General features: G+C 39.0%; 1 protein-coding gene across 4 annotated transcripts in view; it reads right to left on the bottom strand.

Moving 5' to 3' along the window:
• The window catches only part of LOC127660904 (potassium voltage-gated channel subfamily H member 5-like), a 69,018-nt gene that overhangs the window by 22,013 nt on the left and 19,737 nt on the right, over nucleotides 1–27,268 (bottom strand). For all 4 annotated transcript variants that reach the window (XM_052151377.1, XM_052151379.1, XM_052151378.1 and 1 more), the window contains exons 7-10: nucleotides 25,891–26,320; nucleotides 20,838–21,037; nucleotides 20,215–20,467; nucleotides 6,003–6,199 (exon numbers count right to left, since the gene is read on the bottom strand). In XM_052151377.1, coding sequence (XP_052007337.1) covers nucleotides 6,003–6,199; nucleotides 20,215–20,467; nucleotides 20,838–21,037; nucleotides 25,891–26,320 — 1,080 coding nt within the window. The remainder of the gene's footprint in view (nucleotides 1–6,002; nucleotides 6,200–20,214; nucleotides 20,468–20,837; nucleotides 21,038–25,890; nucleotides 26,321–27,268) is intronic.

Genomic DNA, 27,268 nt, shown 5'->3' with positions numbered 1-27,268 from the left:
CCTGCTGACCGTAGCTGACGAGGGCTCTGACAGGCGTGGGCTCTGGCTTGCTGGCCGTGGCAGGCGTGGGCTCTGGCTCGCTGGCCGTGGCAGGCGTGGGCTCTGGCTCGCTGGCCGTGGCAGGCATGGAAAGCCCAGTGGCGGAAACCGGGATCGAGAGAGGTGGTTCCCCGGCAGCGAGTACTCCCAAGACTAGATCCACATATTCCCTCCACGCGAGGTCTCCGGAGTTCGGCAATCCCCTCAGCTGGTACGTTGGTAGCCCGAGCTGGTAGATGGTTTTCAGGGATGTGTCGTCGAAGCCGGTGTGGATGGCAACAGTGGAAAAGAAGTGGGAGTACTCGCGGATGGTCAACTCCGCCTGGGTCAGTTCCATCAGGTAAGCTGCTAGATCCATATTGGGTCGTTCGTTCTGTCACAATTGAGCAGCAAGGCAGACGAGGAGATGCGGATCTAAACGCAGTTACACTTTATTAAATAAACAAGCAAGAAAAAACACAAAGGAAAACCCTCAATGGGGAAATAAACATAAAACTAGAAAACACAGGCAGGGAACACACACCAGGCTTACAACATTCAACGAACGACAAGGAGTGAACAAAAAGCAGGGCTTAAATACACAGTGAGTGATGACAGAATGAGACACAGGTGAAAACATTGAACAAAATGGCAGTGATGATGGCAGGTGGATTCTGGGAAGTGTAGTTCTAAACAATGACAAGTGAGACAGTGGAGCTAAACAAGGGACAAAAGTGAAAACTATGGAATGCAAAGGTGACAAAAATGGCAGACAGAGGGCAACAGTGAAACAAGACAAGGAATTCCTAACAGATATTACTGTTTTCCAGTTATATCAAAACTGAATAAAGCTTCCTCATCAAAGGTATATGTGAACTATGAATATAATGATAAGTGTATAGCCAGTCTTACTCTGTTTCAGTGCAGTATCAGATTTAAATCTCTTTAGTTGGATTACTTCAGCATTCTAACTGTGTATGTTGATAAATAACTTTTATCAATGCCCCATGCTTGGCAGTATAAATCTTCATCTACTGTCATATGGAAAAAGCTACGGGGTCGAAAAAACATGCGAGTGAGTAAATTATAAAAAAATTTCATTTTAGTATCAACTTTTTATGTGGTTTTAAAATAGTAGTGTAGTAGTTAAGTGTACATGTACATACAATGAATCTCAGCTGAAAGTAGTTTGTAAGTTATGCATCGGTCAGTGCCAGACACACATACACTCTCCTTCAGGGTCATATCATTTATGCAAAAGCCTTCTGGTAGATGCACGTGTGCATAAATTACCCTAGAGTGAGTTTGCCCGAGGACCCACAAGCTGTTTAACAGACTTCAGCTGATTAACCAGAAAACACACAAATACACAACACAGGTTAGCACAACACAAAACACAAATCTTCATAAACTGAGAATATATCACAAACTTTCTTAAAACAGATTTAACTTCACCTACATCTCTACACTACCTCGTACTTTGGTATTGCATAATATCCCACATTACTGTCTGCCTAGGATGAATCACTTTTGTAGTTTTCTTCATTTGTAAGTCGCTTTGAATACAAGAAAAATGCAAAAACACACATACTAGCTTTCACATTTTGATCTAACACATACTGTACCAGCAAGAAAATTTTTCTGTACCTCTATCTCTCTTTTTTCTTCAGAGTTATTTCATCCTTACCTCTCACTCCCTGTCCTCCATCAGACGGCAGATTCAGGCTTGAAATCTAAATCTTTAATTCTGTTAAAAGCCACAGACTCCCCCAACAGAGTAAAACCCCCACACAGGAAACAAGGGTGCACCTTCTTTTGACACAGAAGAGAGCTGAATTCACTATGCAGAATTATTATTACTTCTATATAGATACATAAGGAATATTATTTTTAAGGTAGGAAACCATTAAATTATTCATCAAAACAAATAACTGGCCTAGTGTTTAGTGCACATGACACATTGAGTGTTTGTGCTCATGAAGGTGCCGCAAGCTCAAGTCTGGCTTGTGTCACTTCCTAAATCCATTTCACTTTTCATTGTGGTAAAAAGGTCTATAATAAAAACTCTGCTGTTGTTTAAAACATTACAGATGTTTGTCTAGATGTTTAAAACATGTTAATCCTGATGTATTAAACATTGCCAATTTTAGTCTTGATGTTTAAAACATGACTGATTTTAGCCCTGATGTTTAAAGCATTGTTGATTTCAGTCCTGATGTTTAAAACATTACTGATTTTAGTCTTGATGTTTAAAGAATTGCCAATTTTAGTCTTGATGTTTAAAGAGGTCCTAAAGTGCTTTTTTAAATAATTTTACTATCTTCCCTGAGGTCCAATGATAATGTTATAAAAGTTGTTTTTTTTATACCAAAACAGTCAAAGTTTTGTAATATATGATAATTTTCCACCCTATTTTTGACCCTCTGTCTGAAACACTCGGTTTCGGCCTAGGTGCCCACTGTTCTGATTGGCTAACATCATGCAGCCCCTCAAATTCAGCAAACTCAATAGGAAGAGAATGAACCTCGACATTATAAAACATACTTGGAGGGTTTACAGATTACAGTCATCCAACACGTTGCATCTGAATATATTAAACTGTTCAACTCAAGCACAACTGTTAACACAGGGCTCACCATAAACTATCAAACAGTCATAACATTTGAAATATTCACAAATTAAATGGTGTACTCGTGTTTTGAAGTGTTTTTTACTACCCCATAACAGTTCCTTTGCAAAGCTTGAATCGTATTTTGAATGTTCACAAGCAAACCATGCTGATATGAAAGAAACACATCATAGTTCAAAGAACTGTGAAATTACGCACACACACTGAAACGGAAAAACACTGAAATGGTCTAAGACGTCCATCATCAAAGACATCCTATGTTTACATACACCAACAATTAAAAATAGTGCAGATGGGCATAAGAACGCAACCATGACAGAGGCAGCACACTGAAAAAAACTCTTTTCAAGACAACTATTTTTGTCTTGTTTTCCTGTAAAATGATCTAAACATTCTTAAAATGTGATTTATTTACTTGTCAAGCAAAATAGGATAAGATATGTCTTGTTTTAAGATAAATCTGACAAAATCTGCAAACTATAGACAGATTTATTTCAGCAGGGTGGCAATTTGGCAACTATAAATGCTCTTTTTAGACTGGGAGGAAATTTAGATTTCTGAAATTTACAGTATGTTTTTATAGTATATATATCTTATATGTCTAAATATCAAGGAAAATTTTATTCTCCATTTCATGACCCTTTTAAAACTGCTGAATTTAGTCCTGATGTTTAAAACAATGCCAATTTTAAGGCTAATGCTTAAAACAATGCTGATTTTGGTACTGTTGTATAAAGCATTGCTGATTTTAGTCCTGATGTTTAAAATATTGCTGGTTTTAGTCTTTTTGTTTAAAACATTGCCTATTTTAGTCCTGAGGTTTCATACATTGCAGATTTGAACCTTGATGTTTAAAACAGTACTGCTGTGAATTTTTGTCTTGCTTCAGAATTGATGTAAGATTTTTCGACAGGCTAAAAACAAGCAGGGAACAATCAGGGTGGAAAATGAATAACATAAGAGGGAAAGAGGGAGAAATAGAACAAGAGAGAGCAAGAGAGTAATAAAAGGAGGTATACGAGGGAAGCATTTGCTGTGTGTTTTATGATTTATTCATATCTGACCATTAACCTAGAAACACTGGTTGTAAGCGTTTGAAGAATGCATGTGCTTTTTTGTGTAGTGTAAAGTTGCAAGAAAAAAATTGTGAAACCTTTGAAATTACCTGGATTTCTGCATTGATTACTCAAATGTGGTCTGATCTTCATCAAAGTCACAATTCACAACAAACAAAATCCGACTAAACTTAAGACACATAAGCAGTTGTACTTTTAAATTTTTATTAAGACATTGAGTAATCAGTGCAGGCTGGAAAATGAAAGTGAATCTCTTTGTCAACGACTTCTCCAAAAGGTATGTGGAATCACACGAAGCCTCAAGAAAGGTTAGCATGAACCATGCCTTGATCCCAACAACATTCACACCACCTTAGAAGATGCATTATCAAGATGCATGAAGATATGAAAGGCTACAAAAGCATTGCTAAAGACCTAGGTGTTCATCAGTCCACTGTAAGACGGATGGTCTACAAATGGAGAAAATTCAGGACTGTTGCTACTCTCCCTAGGAGAGATCACTCCAAGAGCATAACGGGCAATGCTGTAAGAGGTGAGAATAAACCCAAGGGTAACAGCAAAAGACCTCCAGATAACTCTACACACTGCAAAAAGTCTTTGTTCGTGTGTCCACAATCAGAAAAACACTGAACATGAATGGTGTTCATGGAAGGACACCATGAAGGAAACCACTGCTGTCCACAAAACATTGTGGCATGTTTCAAGCTTGCCCAAGACCCTTGAGAATTTTTTTTTTTTTTGTGGACAGATGAGACAAAAGTTGAACAATTGGCCAAAAAACTTTGTGTGTAGGAAAAATGGCACTGCACACCAACACCAAAACTTCATCACAACTGTGAAACATGGTGAAGGGAGCATCATGGTTTGGGGCTTTTGTTGCTGAAGAGTTATGTGGTATTTCTCTTTAAGTCACCAGTACCCAGGATGACGGGATCACAGTGTGTCTCCTATGGAGTGAAGGTGCGCAGGTGGGGAATAGACAATTGTACGGATCAAGTCTGCTTCTGTGTTTCTGTCCATTAAGACCATAAAGTTGTCTCAGGGCCTGGATGCCTTGCAGTGATTGAAGGAACATTGAAATCAAAAGTGTACATTTTACAGTAGAATGCCAGAGCAGCAGTCCATGACCTCAAGCTTAAGAGATTTTAGATGACGAAACAAAACAAACACCAAAAGCATATAAGAAAATCAAATAAATAATTTATGAAAATTAAGATTCGTTTTTGGAACAACCTTAAAGTAATTGAGATGTTGTGTCATGACCTGAAGAGGGCTGTGCAATCAAGACAACCTAGAAATATTAATAAACCTGAAACAGATTTGTAGGGAGGAATGATCCAGAATTCCTTGTCAACATTGTTCAAGTCTTACAAGCAGCTAGAAGAAATGTTAGGTTGAGATTGTTGCTGCTAAAATAAGATCTACAAGTTACTAAATTCAAGGGTTCACTTATAATTTCAAGCCTGCACTATGAATGATTACAAAATTGTAAAAAATGTGAAAAGTACAACCGTTTGTGTTATTAGTCAGATTGTGTTTGTCTATAATTGTGACTTGGATAAAGACCAAACCACATTTTTTATTTATCAATGCAGAAATCCAGGTAATTCCAGAGGGTTCAAAAACTTTAGATAAGTGGAGATAAAGTAATTGTTTAGAAAAGGGGGACAGAGAAAACAAGCAAACAATGACCTTCGATTCGAACAATAACAGAAACATGAGTGGAGAAAGACATTAGAAAATAACTGAAGGGGCGGGGTTGAAAGTATTGAAGATGGGAAGAGAGAGAGGAAAATTGTGAAAATGGGCTCTTAGCTCCAGGATATATGCACAAAGTTACAGTTTATGTTTCTCGTTTTGTCACACTACTGACCTAATTCTTCCTATAATCTCCCCTGATGGCCATGACACATCTACAGTATATACCCTGTACTGAATCCTATAAGATTAGGGCAATTGTGGCTTATATCCAATCAGAGCTAAATTCAGAGCTTAATATGCATTTAGAGGGTTGTTGCCTCACACAGGAGCCTGAATAACTGAAGCTGGAGATCCGTAGCTCTGAAAACAGGTCTGATCTGCTTCATATGGATTTACTTAAAAAAAATCATCAAAAAACAACACAACTTGCAAACTGACACGGAAAGCAGGATTTTAGTGTCGTTTTGCACACGTTTTTAGAAATTTTAGTTCCTGCGCACATAAGAATGAAACTTTGAATGCAATAGTGAATGTGACCCAGTGAGAGAGTAGGTAAAATGTGTGATTATTTTTCTCACCCTTTTGCGTAGGTTGCAGGTGAGACTAAGGTTTCGGGAGAAAGAGTTGGCGAACGCTGTGTAGAAGTCCAGCACCTTCAACAGGGATTCCCTCTTTATGATGTGAAGATCACAGTATGTTAACGCTCGAACGTTAGCACACGAGTGGGCCAGAGTTGTCTCCTTCCAAAACACATCACCAAACACATCCCCTTTACCTGAGACAAAAAAGAGAGAACAGAAAACATCAGTGAAAAGGCAATGGAAATATTAGAAAGATATTTAACAGAGAATCAGTGTGTGACCACAATCCATTTAATTAGTGTCAATCAAATGTGCAGTGCATTCAGAAAGGATTCAGACCCCTTTTCACATTTTGTTATGTTACAGCATTACGCTGAAATGCTTTAAATTATTTATTTTTTCAAATCAATCAACACTCCATACCCCATAATGACAAAGCAAAAAACAGAGTTTTAATAACTTTGCAAATGTATTAAAAAGAAAAAACGGAAATATCACATTAACATATGTATTCAGACCCTTAACTAAGTATTTAGTTGAAGCTCCTTTGGCAGTGATTACAGACTCAAGTCTTGGAATGATGCGACAAGCTTTGCACACCTGATTTGGGGATTTTCTTCTCTGCAGATCCTCTCAAACTCTGTCAGGATGGGACCGTCAGTGGACAGCCATTTTCAGGTCTCTCCAGAGACCTTTGATAGGTTCAAGTCTGGGCTCTGGCTAGGACACTCAAGGACATTCACAGAGTTGTCCCTACGCCACTCTTGCATTCTCTTGGCTGTGTTCTTAGGGTCATTGTCCTGTTGGAAGGTGACACTTTGGCCCAGTCTGAGGTCCTGAGCGCTCAGCACCAAGTTTTCATTAAGAATATCTCTGTATTTTGCTGCATTCAGCTTTCCTTCAACCATGACCAGTTCCCCAGTCATTGCCGCTGAAAAATACCCCCGCAGATTGATGCTACCACCACCATGCTTCACCGTTGGGATTGTATTGCACAGGTGATTTAACCATTTGCCTGGTTTCTTCCAGACATGATGCTTCGAATTAAGGCCAAACAGTTCAATCTTCGTTTCATTAAAGTCTGAGAGTCCTTAAAGTGCTTCTTTGCAAATTCCAAGCAGGCTTTCATTTCTCTTTCTTGATTCTTGCACTGTATTTCTCATTTGAAGCCTTCCCCATATATGTGCCTCAACACAATCCTGAGTCTCTGAGCTTGGCGGGCTGTTCCTTTGACCTCATGGCTTGGTTTTTGCTCTGATATGAATTTTCAGCTATGAGACTTTATATAGACAGGTGTGTGCCTTTCCAAATCATGTCCAATCAATTGCATTTGCCACCAGTGGACTCCAGTCAAAGTTTAGAAACATCTCAAAGATGATCCAGAGAAATGGGATTCACTTGAGCTCAATTTCAAGTGTCATTGCAAAGGGTCTGAATACTTATGTCAATGTGATATTTTTTTATTTTTTTAATAAATTTGCAAAGTTATCAGAAATCTGGTTTTTGCTTTGTCATTATGGGGTATGGAGTGTAGATTGATGTAAAAATAAAATAAATCAAAAAGCATTTTAGCATTAGGCTGCAACATAAAATGAGAAAAAATTAAGGGATCCGAATACTTTATGAATGCACTGTAAAATCTCACAGCAGAAGCAGCAGAATGATCAAATCTGACAATTCAATTCATAATCTCTTTTAGTTTAGTTTCAGACATTTAGTTTGAATGTCTGAAATTTTTAATCGTATTCAGTATCTTAGTAGTAACGTTTGGTGCTTGAATACATCTGTTGGGAAAATGGTTGTCAAGTTACCATTGTCACATTGATGGAGGTGGGCACTGACTTGAGCAGAAGAATTCTATATTGGTAATGTATTGTTGTACCATTCTTTAAAGGGTTAATTTCACTCCACCATAGCTTTTTAGACCTCATTTGCACTTAACTTTAATTCAAAACATGCAAAAGCACTTTGAGGCGGCATGTTAGAACATGCACAAGAGTGACTGAAATCCGGGAGCTATGGCAGGGCGAAGACATTCAGTGAATAATGATTTAAACTTTGGTTTGTTGACCACACAAAGGATGAATCAAGGACACATGATGAGCAAATTGATCAGCGAATTGCACTTTGGATTCAAAAGACTCGACTCACTGGGACGAATTAATAAGCCCACCACTATAAAAACCTGTAATCTCTGTCTATTAAACTCTCAAGTATTCACAAAAACAATGAGTGCAACATTGTAAAGAGCAATGTAAAACCAACTTTAGGGAACTTAAAGGGGTCATGACACAAGGAATCAAATTGTGCTTGATCTTTTTATATACAAGAGATCATTGTGTTATAAAAACCATTCTGTAAGTTTCAGAACTCAAAACTTCTTCCTCACGGCAAAAAGATTTAAACCAAACTGCCAAAATGACTCATTCTCTACTTCCTCCCAATTGTGATTTCACACTGCGGCACACATTTGCATCTGACTGCCTCCACAACAAAACATCAAAGCCTACTTTACCATTAGTCACTACCGTAGCCCACCCAGTAGTGGTGAGCAGTGAAATGGCAAGTAGAGGGAGCAGGTCAGTCAAGATCAGAAAGGCAATCATAACAGTGGGCGGTTACTGTCAAGTCTTAAAGGAGAAGTAGCACCAAAGACGTCATGGTTACTATTGTAACCTCCATTCCCCGATGGAGGGAATGAGACATTGCGTCAAATATAGTGACACAAGGGGTCTTTCTTGAAAGCCTCGCATACCTCTGAACTTGAGAAAAGGCACATGAGAAATTGGCAGACAGAATTTGCATGTCTCGCCCCCGGACATATGGGTATAAAGGGAAGCGGGCGTGTGTCTGTCAGTCAGGTTTTTGCACTGAGGAGCCGAGAATAAGGTATGGCCGTTTACAGTGTAGGTCTATTGTCATGGCAAGGGGGACACAAAGTCTCATTCCCTCCATCAGGGAATGGAGGTTACAACAGTAACATGACGTTCTCCTTCTGTCACTCACTCGACGTTGTGTCGAATGTAGTGACACAAGGAGTCCCATTTAAAAACGCCATGCACTAGACCGTGTTACGTGAACTGCTGACACAGGTGCAAGCAAGCTACTGTGTGCTAGAAGCAACTGTAAGTGTCGGCCGTGAGAACTTCCTCTCCTTGGTCTATAAATATGGATAGAAATTTATCACAGTTCAATTTTGCAATCAAATACAATATGAATCAAAAAATTTTTTATCAATAAACAATTTTAATCATATGAATTTTGTACACCAAACACTACATTTATATTTAAAAGAGGAATTTTGTTAAAACCCAGCAACTTATGGTAAGATGACATCATAAGAGCTTGAAATGTAAAATAATGAGATCTTTATAATGACAGAACAGGCTGTCTATATGAAAATACACAGACATTTTAGTTCACACTTTAAATATATCTTATAAAATCTATGTCAGAATTTCTTTGTTTTTGTGGTGGGCATGAAATGAATGTAATTGTGACTGAGTATACCTCAAAACCCTGTTGTATCATATTTGATACTTGGATTTCAAAAAGGGGTTTTCGATAAAATAATTTTAAAAAATGTAACCAAGCACAAATTATATGGTAAATTTTCTGCACTTATATTGTGCCATTTTAACCTGAACAACTTGGGGTTCAGTGTCTTGCCCAAGGACACTTCGGCATGTGGAGTTGTGTGGGCCGGGAATCGAACCACCACCCCTGCGATTAGTGGCCAACCTGCTCTACCACCTGAGCCACATGCATAAACAATAAAATCATTATCCCAACATAAGAGTCACTTTTCTGGTCTATTTCTGATCTATATAAACATTGAAAAAACTTTTTTCAACAAATAACCACTAGAAAGCACCATAAACATACCATAGGTTGTTTGGTTAATCATGTTGAACGGAGAGTAAAACAGGAGCCGTCAAACATTGTGTATCATATTTGATACACATTGGTGTTATAGGATTCAAATCAGAAGAAAGTAGTGCTTTCAGAATTAACACATTAACGCATGCGTTAATTAAAAAAGTTTAATGTGTTCATTTTTCTTAATCGCTATGGGAAGACTATTTCTTTCAGTAAGTCAACTTCTCAATTAGACTATTGAATATAGAATCATTTTTCTATCTATAAACTGTGGAAGGCTTTGTTTGGATAATGTTAGTAAAGCATTATACTGTTTCATATGTTTTCGTTTCTTTCCTAAGGTGGAAATACATGCATTTTGACAGGAAAAGAAGTATATATATTGCCAAAAGTCAGCACTTTCAAAATCTGCAATTAATCACTATTAACTACAAACAAATTACACAACTAATCATGATTAAAACATTTTATCGTCTGACAGCACTAAAAGAAAAGGCATGTCATGACCTCTTTAAAGCTCAAGGGTCATTCTTTATTTGTTTCTCATTATCAGAACTGACTGAGAGAGTGATGAAAGACAAGAAAACATTGAGACAGTAAGAAAGCAGGATTATTATTGCAAATGAATCGCACTAGATCAATGTGACCTTTATTTTTATTTTTGTATTTTTCTCCCCTTTTCACCCCAATTTGGAATGCCCAATTCCCAATACACTCTAAGTCCTTGTGGTGGCATAGTGACTTGCCTCAATCTAGGTGGCAGGGGAAAAATCTCAGTTGCCTCCACGTCTGAGACTATCAATCTGCGCATCTTATCATGTGGTTTGTTGAGCGTGTTACTGCGGATATGTAGCACGTGTGGAGGCTTCATGCTATTCTCTGCGGCATCCATGCCCATCTCACCACGCACCCACAGAGAGCAAGAACCACACATTATAGTGACCACAAGGATGTTACCCCATGTGACTCTACCCTTCCTATCAACTGGACCAATTTGGTTGCTTAGGACACCTGGCTGGAGTCACTAAACATGCCCTGGATTCGAACTCGTGACTCCAGGGGTGGTAGTCAGCGTCAATACTCACTGAGCTACCCAGGCCCCCCAAATGTAGCCTTTATTAAAGAGGAGTGCAGTTCATCTCAAATGAGTCTGTATTCATTTGAGATACCAAAGATCAATGATACACTTATCTCTCTCATCACATTCCACAAAAGCCTGGCGCCAGAGACCCAAAATAGAACTTCAACCTTCAAGTGCCATCCCTGCACTGATTCCATAGGACACAACACTGCTGAACATGGAGTCAACACAAGAAGAACAGACAAGTGTCTGAGCAAATCAAGAGTCCTTGTTGAAGTTCTTCTGGCTGGTTTAAATGGATAGTTCACCCAAAAATGACAATTCAGTCATGTACTCACCCACAGATTTTTCTTACATGGAATACTGAGGAAAAGTTTAGCAGAATCTCCGAGCAGCTCTCTTTCATACAATCAATGTAAATGGGGACGAGGGGATGTCAAGTTTGAAAAACTTCAAAAAAGCTCCATGAAAGCATTATATAAGTAGTCCATATGACTTGTGTGCAATATTCCAAGTCTTCTGAAGCCATACAATAGCTTTGTGTCTTTATTTGCAAAAATGGTTTGAAAGTCTAACTTGACAATAGTGGTCACCATATATGTACTTTCATATTATGGAGCAGGATGGACATTCTGTTATAAATAATTGCCTAGAATGAAAAAGTCATCGAAAGTTTTCAAAAGACAAGAGTGTGAGAATATGATTTTGGGGGGTACATAAAGCTTTTGATGATGAGTTCGGCATAATCTTACCACAGATCTTCTGTCTCAGGTGCATCCTTCCAATTAAAGACTTATTTCTAGTCGTAAAACATATTTAATTGGCTGCTCATGCCTGATCAATTAAACTGAAATTAGTATCTGCTGGGAGCGCATGTACACATGCTGTCTAATTAACCTCTCTAAGCAAAACTGAAAAATCCTCTTTTTATGAAAATCCCTGTCTCAGTGTCATCTTCATAATAACATAGACTGATGTTGTGTAAACCTAAGTATAATAACAGGCTGTAGACTGCACATACAAGAGCTGTTAAGTTACATTCAGTGCAACATTTTTAACAATTAACCTTCATGAAATACTTTTTCAAAAATGTTTCAAGTTCATTATATTGTATCAAAAATGAAGGTGTGTTTCACATGGTCAGAGTGTTTATTTTTATTCAAATGTACCGTGTGCCACAGATTAGTCTGCAGGGACTTGAAGATTGTTGTAGTACCCTGAAGAGACTGTGGGGATTTTAAGTTTATTTCAGAGAGATGAGCAAAGCCACCAAACATGGTCTCCAAGTAGTCACACTTTACCATGACACTCTGTTGCTATAGGAGCAGTTTAACCCATTCCTTCAGGATCTATATAGTAATATTATAATGTGTGTGTGTGTGTGTGTGTGTGTGTGTGTGTGTGTGTGTGTGTGTGTGTGTGTGAGCGTGTATTTATCACTTTGTGGGGACCAAATGTCCCCATAAGGATAGTAAAACCCGAAATTTTTGACCTTGTGGGGACATTTTGTCGGTCCCCATGAGGAAAACAGCTTATAAATCATACTAAATTATGTTTTTTGAAAATGTAAAAATGCAGAAAGTTTTCTGTGAGGGTTAGGTTTAGGGGTAGGGTTAGGTTTAGGGGATAGAATATAAAGTTTGTACAGTATAAAAACCATTATGTCTATGGAAAGTCCCCATAAAACATGGAAACACAACATGTGTGTGTGTGTGTGTGTGTGTGTGTGTGTGTGTGTGTGTGTGTGTATGTGTGAGCGTGTATTTATCACTTTGTGGGGACCAAATGTCCCCATAAGGATAGTAAAACCGAAATTTTTGACCTTGTGGGGACATTTTGTCGGTCCCCATGAGGAAAACAGCTTATAAATCATACTAAATTATGTTTTTTGAAAATGTAAAAATGCAGAAAGTTTTCTGTGAGGGTTAGGTTTAGGAGTAGGGTTAGGTTTAGGGGATAGAATATAAAGTTTGTACAGTATAAAAACCATTATGTCTATGGAAAGTCCCCATAAAACATGGAAACACTACATTTGTGTGTGTGTGTGTGTGTGTGTGTGTGTGTGTGTGTGTGTGTGTGTGTGTGTGTGTGTGTGTGTGTGTGTGTGTGTGTGTGTGTGTGTGTGGAGGATAGAGAGGTTGTGGTTTAAAAAGCCAGAAAGTGCTGGCTAAGTGGTCAAATATGCAGTGGGGAATAAAACCAAAACTGAATGTGACTTTAAACAGAAGCTATACTGGAAATAAAATGAAATAAAAATATGAAATATTCAAATAAAAAAAAATATATATATAAATAAAAATAAAAGTCAGCAAAGACAAGATTTATAATTTTTTTCAACAGGGCTGATTGAGCTTTTGAACAATATTATGAACTGAATATTAAAGTTTATATCAGTTATGTAGAATAGCAAGACTGATGAAGACAAAGAACGGTCCAAAGAAAACCATTTGGCTTAATGTGAGCCATATGGATGGGTGTGACAAATGACTTAATTTCTGTTCATTGGTCTCCTGCAGAGCTGCTCAGCTCCACACTTCACTAACTTAGCCCCCCAGGTGCCCAACTCCCTCTGCCCAGGCACACACCTCCCTCCTGGGCCTAGAGGGACACTGCGGGCCCAGGTCTTCTGCCAAGCTAGAGGAAAGACAATTCAGTGGCCATTAGAGATTAATGATTAATACCGCCGTATGGTTCCGTCACTATGACTACTCATTAGAGTATGATGATCTAATGTGATTTCAGTAAAACAGTTGATTGGCTATTGGATCTAAGATGGTGTTTTTATGGTGGCTGATAGCTGGAAAATCCAATCAAAATCAAATTAAAGACAAAAAAGACACAACAATCCAAATGTCAAGAAATAGTCTGGAACTACTCTGAGAAGCTAGTTTTGTTCTGTTTTGCCTTTTTTTTTTTATTGTCTTTTCATCACCATGGCAACAAAATGCATTTCTAACCTAGCATTTAAACTCTGACAGCAGTTCAGAATAGACATTGTGTCACGTATTCCCTATTTGTGCTTAGACTTCTATGTTGAATTTCTTGTTTATTACCCCATTCCTTTTTCCTGTGTTAGTTTTGTAGTCCTTATGTAGTTTCATTTTATGATTGATTTACCCTGATTGTTTCCCCAGGTGTTCCTCGTTCCCTTGTTTTCCCTTGTGTATTTAAGCCCTTGTTTCCCCTAGTTTCTTTGACAGTCTTCACATGTGTTTGCTTATGCGCTGTGCTTTATTTGCTGCATTCGGTTTATTTGTATTTTGAGTTGCTTTGTTTACCTTTGTTTTATTAAAGCTGCATTTAGATCTTTATCCTTGTCCCTGGTGGCTTTCTTCAGAGCTAGTCTGAATAGAGTTCTAAAAGAACTGATGCCTCCGGCAGATCCTCACTGGGCGACTACGTGAAGTGGCTCTCCCTTCACTGTGGGAAATAAGGATGAGTGCTCCAAGCCTCCCACGGCTCCTTGTTCCAAGCCTCCCATGGCCAACGAGACCGTACCCATGCCTGTAGCCTTGACCGTCCCAGAGTCAATGCCTGTGGCCTCGACTGCTCCCGCAACTACGCTCCCAGCTCTCCGGAAAAGGTGAAGGAAAAGGACACCTTCCCAGTCTCTACCTGTGCTCAAGACCACGGAGGTCTTTCCCCAGTCTCTACCCGTGCTCACGGCCACTGAGGTCGTTCCCCAATCTCTGCCAGTGCTCATGAACATGGAGGTCATTCCCCAGTATCGGCCCATGCTCACGACAGCAGAGGTCGATCCCCACATCTCTACCTGTGCTCTCGATCACGGGAGTCCGTTCCCAGTCATCCATGGCTCTTCGTATCAAGCCATTCATGGCTCTTAGCCCTGAGCCTTCCTCGGCCTCGTCCCTGAAGCCTCCCACGGCTCCACCATCCATGGCTTTACCCCTCGAGCCTCCTGCAATATCGCCTTCCATGGCTCCACCCCTTAAGCCTCTCCTGGCTCCACCTGCTTTCGTCGAGCCTCTCCTGGCTCCTCCCTCAGATCCTCCAGCGACATGCCCACTCTTCCAGCGACTCCGCCTCCAGTGGTGCCACCCGCTCCTCCAGTGACTTCTCTTACAGCGGCTCCACCTGCCCCTCTTCCAGCGGCTCTGCCTCTTGACCCTGTCTCGGCCCTGTGGCCACCTACCAGGACTCCTGACCCAGTCCCTACTCTGAGATCATCTCCTTGGTCTCCAGGCCGTCCGCCTGATCTGCTCTGGTCTCCTTGGTCTCCAGGCCGTCCGCCTGATCTGCTCTGGTCTCCTTGGTCTCCAGGCCGTCCGCCTGATCTGCTCTGGTCTCCTTGGTCTCCTGGCCGTCCGCCTGATCTGCTCTGGCCTCTGGTCTTTGGCTCCACCTTGGTCCTCACTCCCACCAGCTCTGCCTCTGTCTTCCAAGCCCCAAGCTCCACATCAGCCCTCTGAACCTCTGGCTCCATCTTGGTCCTCCAAGCCTGCAGCGTCACCCTGGTTCTTCATCCCTCCGGCTCCACTTTGGTCTCAAGTCTCCCTGTCTTTGCCTTGTTCCTCTGCTCCCCTTGTTCCCCCGTGAACTTCATATTTCTCCACTGACGGCCATTCAAAAGTAGACAAGGAAAGTTTATTTATATAGTACATTTCATGGGCAATGGTAATTCAAAGTGCTTTACATTACAATTATTTAAATGTATATAAATACATACAAATATTTTAAAATCAATTAAGAACAAGAAATAAGAATAAAAAGTAGTAAAAAAAAAAATTAAAGAGAAAAAGAATAAAGCAATAATGATGCAGTGCAATCAGTAAGTGTAGCATGGTGCTCAGTGAATAAATGCACAGCTAAACAGATGTGTTTCAGCCTGGATTTGAATATGGCTACTGTTGGAGCACACCTGACCTCTTCTGGAAGCTGGTTCCAGCTGTGGGTGGCATGGTGACAACCTCCGCACTAAATAATTTAGAAAAAATTGTATTCATGTAAAACTTGAAAATATCAAGATAAATATCATATAAAGGTAGGGCTACTAAACATTAGATTTCTTTCAACCAAAGCACTAATTGTAAATGAAATTATTACAGATCATAGTTTGGATGTGCTCTGTTTAACTGAAACCTGGCTTAAACGGATGAATATAATAGTTTAAATGAATCTACTCCCCCAGGTTATTCTTAAAAAAATGAGCCTCGCATGAAGGGACGAGGAGTGTTGCTGCAATTTATAGCTAAGTTTTGGTGTTACTCAGAGGATAGGATATAAGTTTAAGTCTTTTGAACTTATTGCTTAATGTGACACTGTCAGAGACCATTAAAATTATTTGTTGTATTTTGCCCTTGCTACAGTATATTGATCACCTAGGCCGTATTTTGATTTCCTTGGTGAATTTGCAAATGTTCTATCAGATCTAGTAGTAACTGTGGATAGAGCTATAATTGTTGGTGACTTCAACATTCACATAGCTAATGAAAACGACATATTGGGATTGACATTTATCAATATTCTAAACTCTTTTGGAGTCAGACAAATTTGTGACAGGACCAACTCATTGCCAAAATCATACGTTATATTTAATTCTGTCACATAGAGTTGATATTGATACTATATCAATTCTGCTGCAGAGCGATGACATCTCAGATCATTACCTTGTTTCCTGTAAGCTGCAATCAACTAATGTTACTCAATCTAAACCACACTATCGTTCAGGCAGAACTATTCTTTCGACCACTAAAGATAGCTTCACTAATAATCTTCCAGATTTATCTCATATACTCAGTGAGCCAAAAAGTCAAAAATAATTGGAGGGAACGAGACGTTGTGTCCCCCTGGCCACGATGCTGAACCGAGCCACTGCAATGGCCGAACCTTATTCTTGGTTCCTCAGTGCAAAACCCTTATACCTGTATGTCCTAGGGAGGATTCTGTCTGCCAAATTTTCATTGGCCTTTTCTCAAGTTCAGAGGTAATCGAGGCCTTCAAGAATGTCCCTTAGTGACGCTTCACTCGACACAATGTCTCGTTCCCTCCATCAGAGAACAGTAACCTAGACATTTTTCACAATTCCTGACATTTAATCTTAGAAAACATTGTCTGACTTGGGTCATTTAGGATCACTACTATATTTTAAGAATTTGAAATGTCAGAATAATAGTAGAGAGAATGAGTCATTTCAGCTTTTACTTCTCTGACTAGAACCAAGAAATATGATCATATTAGCCCCATTTTATCATCATTACTTTGACTACCTGTTAAATTTCATATTAATTTAAAAATTGTTAACTGCGTACAAAGGTTTGAATACAAAGCTAGCTCCACAGTACTTAAGTGACCTTCTATCACGCTATATTCCATCACGTTCATTACGATCGCAAAATTCTGTCCTGTTCTTTTTCCTAGAAAATCAAAATCCACAAAAGGAGGTAGATCATTTTCCTATTTCAGAATCAACTTTATTGGCAAGTATGCTTACACATACACATAATTTGTCTTGATGACAGGATCTTCCAGTGCACAACAATACAAAACAGCAACAAGACATAGACAATAATTTAAAAATAAATAAATAATAATAATAAATAAATAAAACTTTAATAAAGTATATAGAATACACAATTAGACTTATACACACACAAACAGACATATATATATATATATATATATATATATATATATATATATATATATATATATATATATATATATATGTGTACACACACACACATATAAATACACACATACACATACGTAGTGCAAATCTAATACAAATCTGTTATCTACAGTGCAAGAGAATGTAATGGTAGAAGAGGTTGGATGTGTTGGATAAATATAAAAAGCCTGAGGGGAAAAAACTCTTCCTGTGCCTGACGGTTTTGGTTCTCAGAACTCAAACTGTCCTCTGTAGTCTTCTGATATCTGATTTTGTTGCTGAACCAAACCAGACAGTTATTGAAGTGCAGAGGACAGACTCAATGACTGCTGAGTAGAACTGTGATGCAGTGCCTGTGGCAGTTGAACTTCCTCAACTGGCAAAGGAAGTACAACTTCTGCTGGGCCTTTTTCACAATGGAGTCGATGTGTATCTCCCACTTCAGGTCCTGTGAGATGGTAGTGCCCAGGAACCTAAATGACTCCACTGCTGCCACAGTGCTGTATAGAATGGTGAGGGGGGTCAGTGTTTGGCTCCTAAAATATGGAATAGCCTTAACACTGTTTGGGATGCAGACACTCACTCAGTTTAAGTCTAGACTAAAGACTCATCTATTTAGCCAGGCATACCTAATTTATCCATCAACTTACAATTAGACTGCTTTAGTTAGGTCTGCCGGAACCAGAAACATTTATCATGCTCTATAATTCTGCAAAAAATGTAATGCATCTACGCTAATATTATTCTATTTGTTTCCCTGTCTCAACCTTGGGATTCATATCCAGAGGTTACTAGAGCTGACCAGTTCTACCTCCGTTCCTGCATGGTGGCGGACTCCACTGCTATGTGTCTCTGAGTGATGATGACTAAATGTAGCCAGTGCCAGCCATACATCACTTCAGTCTATTACGATGGGCTTCAGAGGATGAATTGATTCCAACTCCAACCATAATACATGGGATACATCAAATGCCACTGCCTGACCCTTGGACTTAGGATAGACTTCACCAAAATTACCTGCTGGTTAAACTGCGATGCACCTCACTGATCTCTGCCAGCATCACCTTGGTTTAATGATGGACTATACTCTTAAAATGGATACAAAGACTTTTCATTATTTGCAAACAAAAGCCATCATCGACCAAATAACAAAGGTCAATGTATCAGTGTGAACTTCTGCAGTTAATCCAGGCTGAACTTTGAAGACATTAGACATTAATCTTATAGTTCATACATAATCTTGTATAACACTGGCCCTTAATACTTACTTATTTTACTCATTTTAAACCATGACCTGCACTGCATATAAATAACTAATCTTGGCATTATATTCATGCTGGTTAGCCAGAGGGGAACTGGCCCCCACAGTGAACCTGTTTCTCTCAAGGTTATTATCATTGATGTATTTTTATAGACAATTTACAATCATATTTAATCAAACTACACAATGATGACTTTTAACATATTACGGTTTCATTTTCTGTAAATGCATAAATTTTTTTACATTTCTGTGAGGTGAAAAATGCTATACAAATAAAAACTACTTGACTTGATTTACCAGTGCTCAGTTTTCTTTTTTGGAGGGCTCTAAAAAGCGTAAAATTGACTTATATTTTTTCCAGTCTGCTGCCTTTGATGTCACAGCTCAGGATACAGTAGTTTCATGTGATGGGCTTGGGACATTTTCCAGAGTGATTAGTCACATAGCATTTATGGCTCAGGTGATTGGCTCAAAAACATGCCCAGAACTGACTGCCCTTGAGCAAAAGACGGCAGCAAGCAGATTGCGTACTTCAGAGAATGCATGTGTCAGCTGAGCAACTGCCTTTGAAATGTCACGGTCCGGTCACCTTCTCAGGTTTAGGTTCTACCTGACGGGATCATGGCCGTATCAGCCTGCCTTTGAGTTTTGTGTTCCCCCTTTGAGTGAGTGCATGTGTCCGGTTGTTTGGACCGCCGTGCTCATGTCACTGCCGTGCGCTCTCTGGTGATATCATGGTTCTGATACATCAACTGCTCAGGTTGGGGTTTTGTCTTACAAGGATCATGACATCATTGTCCCCTGTCTGTCTTGTGTTTTCATGTTCATGTATTGTGTGGACGCCTGGTATGGCAGTGGGTTATCGCTGTGTTTGATATTTGCCGCTCGGTGAAGTCACGGTTATTGCATCTTGCCAGGGTTTGTGTTCGCCTGTGCAGGACCGTGGCATCATCGTCCCTTGTCTGTTTTTTTAAAGCGCGTTCATGTTTCAGGTTTCGCTAGCATGCTAAATCAGCATTTCCATGGTAACCCTGATTGTTTCCATGGTAACGCTGATCATTAGAACCGTCAGCTGCAAGCAACACCTGCCTTGTGATTGTTTCTCTTATTTAAACCCCCGCGTGCATCATGTCCAATGTTGGATCATTGTGACAGTTTCTATCGTGTTTGCCACTGTGTTTGCATGCTGCTGTTTTTAACTGTGCTTTCTTGTACAGTTGGAGCTTGCGGCGGTAGTTTCAGAAGTAGAGTTCCTCCTGTGCTAGTTGGCCAATGCCCTCGCAAACGTGACATGAAATTAATGGGAATGCTACCGGCTAGCTCTCTCCAGGTTTTATAGATCTTCTCAATTTAAACTCACCCAGTATAGCGATGACCTCATCATCCTGAATGACCTCCAGTGACCCTGACACCACGAAGCACAGCAGGTCCACGCTTTCTCCCGCATGGAATATGAGGTCACCAGGGGCGGAGTGTATCATCTGGAACTCCACGGCCAATGAGCGCAGACATCCGTCACTGGCCAATCGAAACGCAGGGTGCTCGTTGAACACCTTCTTGTTCAGGTGCACACAGATGTCTGCCCGCATATCTTTAGGACAGATGGAGAGCACCTGTGCACAAGTGGACAAGCCATTTGAGTTTCAAATTTAGTATTATGCACTTATGTCAACATGAAATCTTTTTGCTTTCTTAATGCACATTACTTGTGTTGTTGTGTAATACCTTCAACCCCTTGGCTCAATTCTGCTATGCAATACCCACTCTTACACAATATAATTAATTCCATACTGATCAAATCAAGTCTCGCCCCACAACTTTTTCTTGTTGAATATCCCGATTTACTTTGAAACGTATCAGATAATGAAAAAAATGGGTGGCAAGCTGTGTTACATTTTTACTTAATATCAAAATGTAATATTGCATTAAAAACTGACAGATAATGTATAACAAAACTTTGCCTAAACAACCTCTCAGTCTCACCTTCTCTGTGTCAATGCCTTTAGACATGGACCAGGTTGAGACGATGTAGTCCATCACTCTCTCACTGAGGCCTTTGGGCACCTGGTAGAGCTTGAGAAAATCTCGTACATTATTCAGAATTTCATGATAACGGTTGGTGTTGGCATACATCTGCTGGAAAATGGTCGTCACGTTACCGAATATGGTGGCATAAAGGAGAGCTGCAGTACACACAAAAATAGAAATTGATTAATTTCAAACCGATTTTAAATAAGATCATGTTGGAACAATATAGGACAATATGGTTGACACAAAACATTAAATAAATAAATAAATCCTAAAATTTCATGACAAAATAAAATACATTCAAAATTGCAACTAATGGATGAATCCTGCATTTTCACACCTCTATTTTCACAAAATAATGGAAAACTCTTTTTTTTTTTAATTTTATGGAACACTACATTTAAATATTAATTATTTATTTTTGTCAGAAAATGGCCATAAACAGATTGGAAAACAATACATTAGGTAACCAACCAGATGCTAATGCAAAACTAGTTCCTGTAAATTAGTTGTAATCTTTAATAATACCAGCTGGTCTTGGCTATATATAGACTAGTTATGATACTGGTAATCTATAAATTGTCATAGACCTCAGTAGGTGTGTGTACATTGACAATGTAAACTTCTGCTGCCGTGTTTATTGCCTTTCTCATATGTTACCACGATATCTCCTCTCCTCATCTCTATGGCAACCTTCCCCGAAATAGCTTTCCAAATACATCCACTCATACCCAATAAGCGGGAACAGAGAAGAAAGCGGCTGGGAAAAGACGAGAGAGGAAAAGAGAGAAATACAGAGAAAAAAGGGGAAATAAGAGACAGTCAGAAGAATGAAAAAGAGTGAGTGACAGGATGATGGGGGTTTTAATGCTCATAGTTTTTTATTCTGTTTTGGAAACCAGCCATCAATCACTTTCACATCTATCTCATCAGTACTGAAAAGAACTAGAGTCAATAGCTATAATAAGATACTAGCATACTATTCCTGCACTGTGCACAGTATGCAAATTGTCTGTATATGCTGGGACTAGATATGATGTAATACGAATAACATACTAAAAAAGTAGTTGTTAATGTATAAATGTGTAAATGTGAGTGGTTATGTGTTAATGTTGCAGGTTTCTGACCTCCGAATGAGCTGTTTTGAAACAGATTGAACAGACAGTTGTTTTGGACTGGGGAAGAATTAGGTTCTGTAAGTTACAATGTGTTTTCCTAGTGCATCAAGCTATTTATCAAAATGATCAAGATCAAAAATCAACATTAAATCAAGTTTGATTCCTCATGATATTACTTTAAAATCGAATCACACAATGAGGGATTTAAAGCCACCAGTTTAATATTTCACTACTCTACATCCAGATTCCACCCAACACATCACCCAGTTAGATTTTAAAGCTTTTAATCACAACATGAGGGCATAAATTTAGAAAGTTGTAGCACAAACAGCATGGTTCAAGCAGGAGGGAGAGAGTTTCAGTGAAGGACATTCTCAGTGGAGTGTGAATAATCTACCACAAATAATGAGGCCTTAAAGGACCTCACTTCCACAGCGACAGACAGACAGAGAGATGGGCCCAAGCCAGAACAAAAGAGAGTAAGCAAGAAGGTTTGAATGTTAAGTGAAAAATGCAAAAAAAAAAAAAAAAAATAATCAAAAAAGAGAAAAGATCTTGACTGAAGGATAAGAGGATGAGGAGCATTGAGTTCAGATAATTACAGACAAAGACTGAGAGAGAAAATGGGACACTGTGTACAAGCCTCATTAAAGAGTCATCAGACCAGCTAATACAGAAATACAACTACAATTCTTCTCCATTAACTGTGTACTGCTGCTTTTATTGGGCGTGTCTACTCCCCTCATCAAAGAGGGGAATTCACTGACAATTAACTGTCCCTACTATTAGCACTGTTTATTTGCACATGCTGTCTGTTGTTTCACAAAATGAATTATGCAAAACAGGTAACAGTGCAAAGGTTACCACAACATTCTTTTTTTAAAGCAATTTCCATGATTCAAATCCCCATCATGCAGGTCAGATTTGAGGGCTAGGTTGTGGAAGATGCAGCAGACTTCCACATTCTGGCATACTTTACTGGGACTGTACAGCATCACTTTACCATTGGGATCCAGGCAACTGAGTCGGCTCTTTAAAATGCCGAAAGTGTGATTGACAACGCACCTCTGGATACATGCCCATGAACGATAGAAAATGCAAACAAACATCTCTCTTAAACAAAATTCCACAATTAACGTTGTGCTATTACATAATTTACATACTCATGCTGCAGCCAGTGCTATTTCAGCAAATAAGATGAATACATTGACACAAATATGGTGTAACTTTTTAATGAATTTGCCCTAAAATGTTCTGAAGACTTTCTTGAGTAGATCAACATAACCTTGTGAAATTCCTTACACTCTCAATAATGTAAAAAATGGAAAGACAAACAGTAGGGAAGCACAATATATTGGCTGCCAATATAGTATTGGCCAGTAACCAGGAAAATCTAAATATTATTACCGATAATGGAATTACCACCGATATTTTCGCCGATTTACGGTTTGTTCTCTTGCGTTATGAATTTGCTAGTTAGATTTTACGTTATTTGATGAGATTTTTCTAACATTATTACTCATGACTATCCAATCTATATGATGTTTTTACCTATTCCCATTATGATTGTGTGGCAGGGCGGAGGGCGGGGCCGGGCCGTGATCCTACTCACCCGGTCAGGATCACGACCCGGCCCCGCCCTGCAACAGACTGTTATTATGATATGATATTGTAACTATTTAATAAATTATACAGTGGAACTGTCACAGATGAGCGCTGTAACGTGTCTGTGAATGAGATGCGCATAAGTACAATGCTACACATACATAACACACACAAACCACCACTGCACTAGCAGTCTGACTGCTAGAATAAATATTACACCATGTATACCATGATTATGGTTAGTGTTTATTGCCTCATTTTGGTTCATTGCATTACTACAGTGGTTTAAAGTTAATTATTTTCTCTCTGATAGCGAGTTTGTATTACCATAAGCACTCAAATAAATGGGCACCTTACAATTTATGCAAGTGTATTGTTATTTATTTGTCATTCAAATCAGCATACATCTGTAATATAGGCACATTTCTGGTTCATGTTACATCCACCAAACCCTAAATAGCAGCAAGTTCAAATTTCAAGCTTTTAAATTACAATTTTCTTTTTTTTTTAAGAAAAGCTTTTAATAAATTAGCTAGCAGTTCCATGTTAAAGGATTTAAAGTTTAAACTTTAAAAAAAAAAAAATTATATCTGTTGTCGGTATCGGTGTCAGCCACAATGAGCTGTAAATTATCGGTATCAGCCCAGAAGTTCCAAATCGGTACATCCCTAACACATAGGGGAAATCCCTTGTGCTAACATCATTTGGCACTTACATGTATTTAATTATCATATAGGTCGCAGTGACAGCTGTATCATGTTGTTCCTTGTAGAGTCCCACATTTCATATGTCAGAAAGCATTAGAAGCCCATTTGGGCTTATTTAAGCATTATCTAATGGTCCACAATAATGTGTAATAAGCATCTACTCTGCCACCTCTGTAATTTCATCACAGGTCAGGGAGGCCCTTGTTTGGGTCAAGAGCAAGAGAGCACCTTACTCAGACATCTAAAGAAATATTTTCTCAAAAGTCATATGAAATTATGGTGTCAAGTAGAGCAGAACTGGGATGTGGGTCAGCCTGCCATAATCCTAAACCAAACTCACAACTCAAATGGAAGGCAAACAAATGTGTGCACAGACACACATACAGGTTATGATGAATACAAATTAATCTCTGTTTTGTCCCTCATTGAACACACACATTTTTTTGGAGAAGGACATTAACAATGGCTGGCCATCTCTCTCTCTCTCTCTCTCTCTCTCTCTCTCTCTCTCTCTCTCTCTCTCTCTCTCTCTACTTCTTACTCTCTAGTTATATGTCCCTCTCTCTACCTATCTATCTCTATTAGTGTCTTGCAGTTATTTCTGAGGGAAGTGCACTGCTGTCTGGAGGACAGAGAGGCCAGATAAGATTAGTCTAGAATTACTCATACAGAGGAGAAAAATAGACAGAATAGACAGAAAGATCTCAAAGAAGCAAGAAAAATACAAGAATAGAGCTGAAAACAACAGATCAATAAAAGAGTGAAACAACAGACCCTGGTGAAAAAAACAGATTTGTCTCCCAGTCTGGTCAGCCTGATCTGTTCGCTGGTTTTAGCAGGTTTTCGGGCACTTTTCAGATGGTCAGGCTAGGAGACAGCTGGCCGACTAGTTAACAAGTGGTTCCCAAACTTGAAACTACAGCACACCTTTAGTGTGTTGGATTGAGTCAGTACTCAGCAATGCTGGTAATTTTAACACTGGTGCCTATTACAATATTATACTGAGCAGAGATTTCACAGTATCCCTAGCCAGTTGTGGAGGCACCTAGATTGAGAACCACTGAGCTGGACCAAAAACCAGCTTGCCCAGACTAGGAGATCATCTTAAACCAGCTTAGATCATTTTAGGCCAGGAAAAATAAAATCTTAAGCTAGTTTAGGCTTGTGCCCCTAGTGAAGAAGAATCATGTTCTTTAAGGCATATTTCACCCAGAAATGACAACAATTCTGTCATCATTCACTCACCTTTATTTAGTTCCACACCCGCATGACTTATTTTCTTCTGTGGAACACAAAGGGAGATGTTAGGCAGAATGTTAAGCCTCAGTCACCTTTTCATTGGTGGGAAAAAGATGCATTTAAAGATAATTTTAATACTGACTGAGTATTAACGTATTTCCTAACATCTCCTTTTGTGTTCCATGAAAGAAAGATAGTCATACAGGTTTGGAACTACATGAGGGTGAGTAAATGCTGAAAAAATGTTCAATTTTGGTGAACTATCTCTTTAAATAATAATAATAATAATAATAATAATAAAATGAACATGGGAATCATGTTGTTAGGGTAAACACTCACATCCAACCATCATCATGGCCACAGAGAAGATCTTCTCTCCATCTGTGGTTGGTGCAATGTTTCCAAAGCCAATGGTGGTCAGGCTTGTCATGGTGAAATACAATGACGTTATGTACAGAGAGTCTTTCCCAGGCCCGCCCTCCCATTGGCCAGTCCCACTAGCGTTGAACCGGTATGGAGATCCAATGCTGGTGGCTAATTGGTAGAGCCAGCTGTCTGTCTTTATGGTGTTGGTTTGTTCGTCGATGACCTCATAATCTCCAATGCTGTACCATATACAGGCCAGCCAGTGGGCCACCAACCCAAACACACAGACCAGTAATACGAGCACAGCTGCGCCATACTCTAAATAGTGGTCCAGTTTACGTGCAACACGACCCAAGCGTAGAAGTCGAACTACCTTCAGAGAACTGAACAAGCTGCTGATGCCCTGTAAATAAGCCAAAAGGAATATATCATTAGTGTATCATCATCATAATATCACATTATTTTTCCTTACACAATACAAATTAGTCTTTATAAATCAATATATAGGTTACCTTGTATTTTATTAAGTGGGTCCCTTGCAAGGGGATCATTATATTTGGGGGTTCTTGGCATCAAAGTTTAAAACTCCCTGCTTTAACCTGATCACAATTTACCACCAAGTCCCAGTATGCATCAAGCAATCTGCTGATGTTGTCACTAGAGGTCGACCACTAGTGGATTTTGCCGATATTATAACTAAGCTGGTGGAAGAGGCCAATAAACTATTTATCGGTTGATAGACTTTGAAATGTATTTATTAAATGTAAAAAACAGTCTTAGTTTTTCCTTATTATGATATGAATAATATCATGAATAGATGAAAAGAATAAAATCCCAGATAAAGTTTATTGTGCAACCAAAATTCCAATAAAAAACTAAAAAGAAAACAAAAAAAAAAAAAAGAAATATATATATATATATATATATATATATATATATATATATATATATATACACATAAAGATTTGGTGTAAAACGCAGGACTATGAACAAGCCTGCAATACACTGGGGACTCCTATTGTGAAATATTTGTGCTACCAGCTCAATCAAATGCACAAGGACAACATAATATCCACTCTTACAATCATCTACAATGTTTTACAACATAAACATAATAAAGTAAACATTGCCATACACTCACCTAAAGGATTATTAGGAACACCATACTAATTCTGTGTTTTGACCCCCCTTCGCCTTCAGAACTGCCTTAATTCTACGTGGCATTAATTCAACAAGGTGCTGAAAGCATTCTTTAGAAATGTTGGCCCATATTGATAGGATAGCATCTTGCAGTTGATGGAGATTTGTGGGATTCACATCCAGGGCACGAAGCTCCCGTTCCACCACATCC

The sequence above is a fragment of the Xyrauchen texanus genome, chromosome 20 (genome assembly GCF_025860055.1).
Source record: "Xyrauchen texanus isolate HMW12.3.18 chromosome 20, RBS_HiC_50CHRs, whole genome shotgun sequence".
In the NCBI taxonomy this organism is placed as follows: domain Eukaryota; kingdom Metazoa; phylum Chordata; class Actinopteri; order Cypriniformes; family Catostomidae; genus Xyrauchen; species Xyrauchen texanus.
The sequence above is the reverse complement of the archived record's forward strand: the minus strand, read 5'-3'. Positions and strand labels throughout refer to the sequence as shown.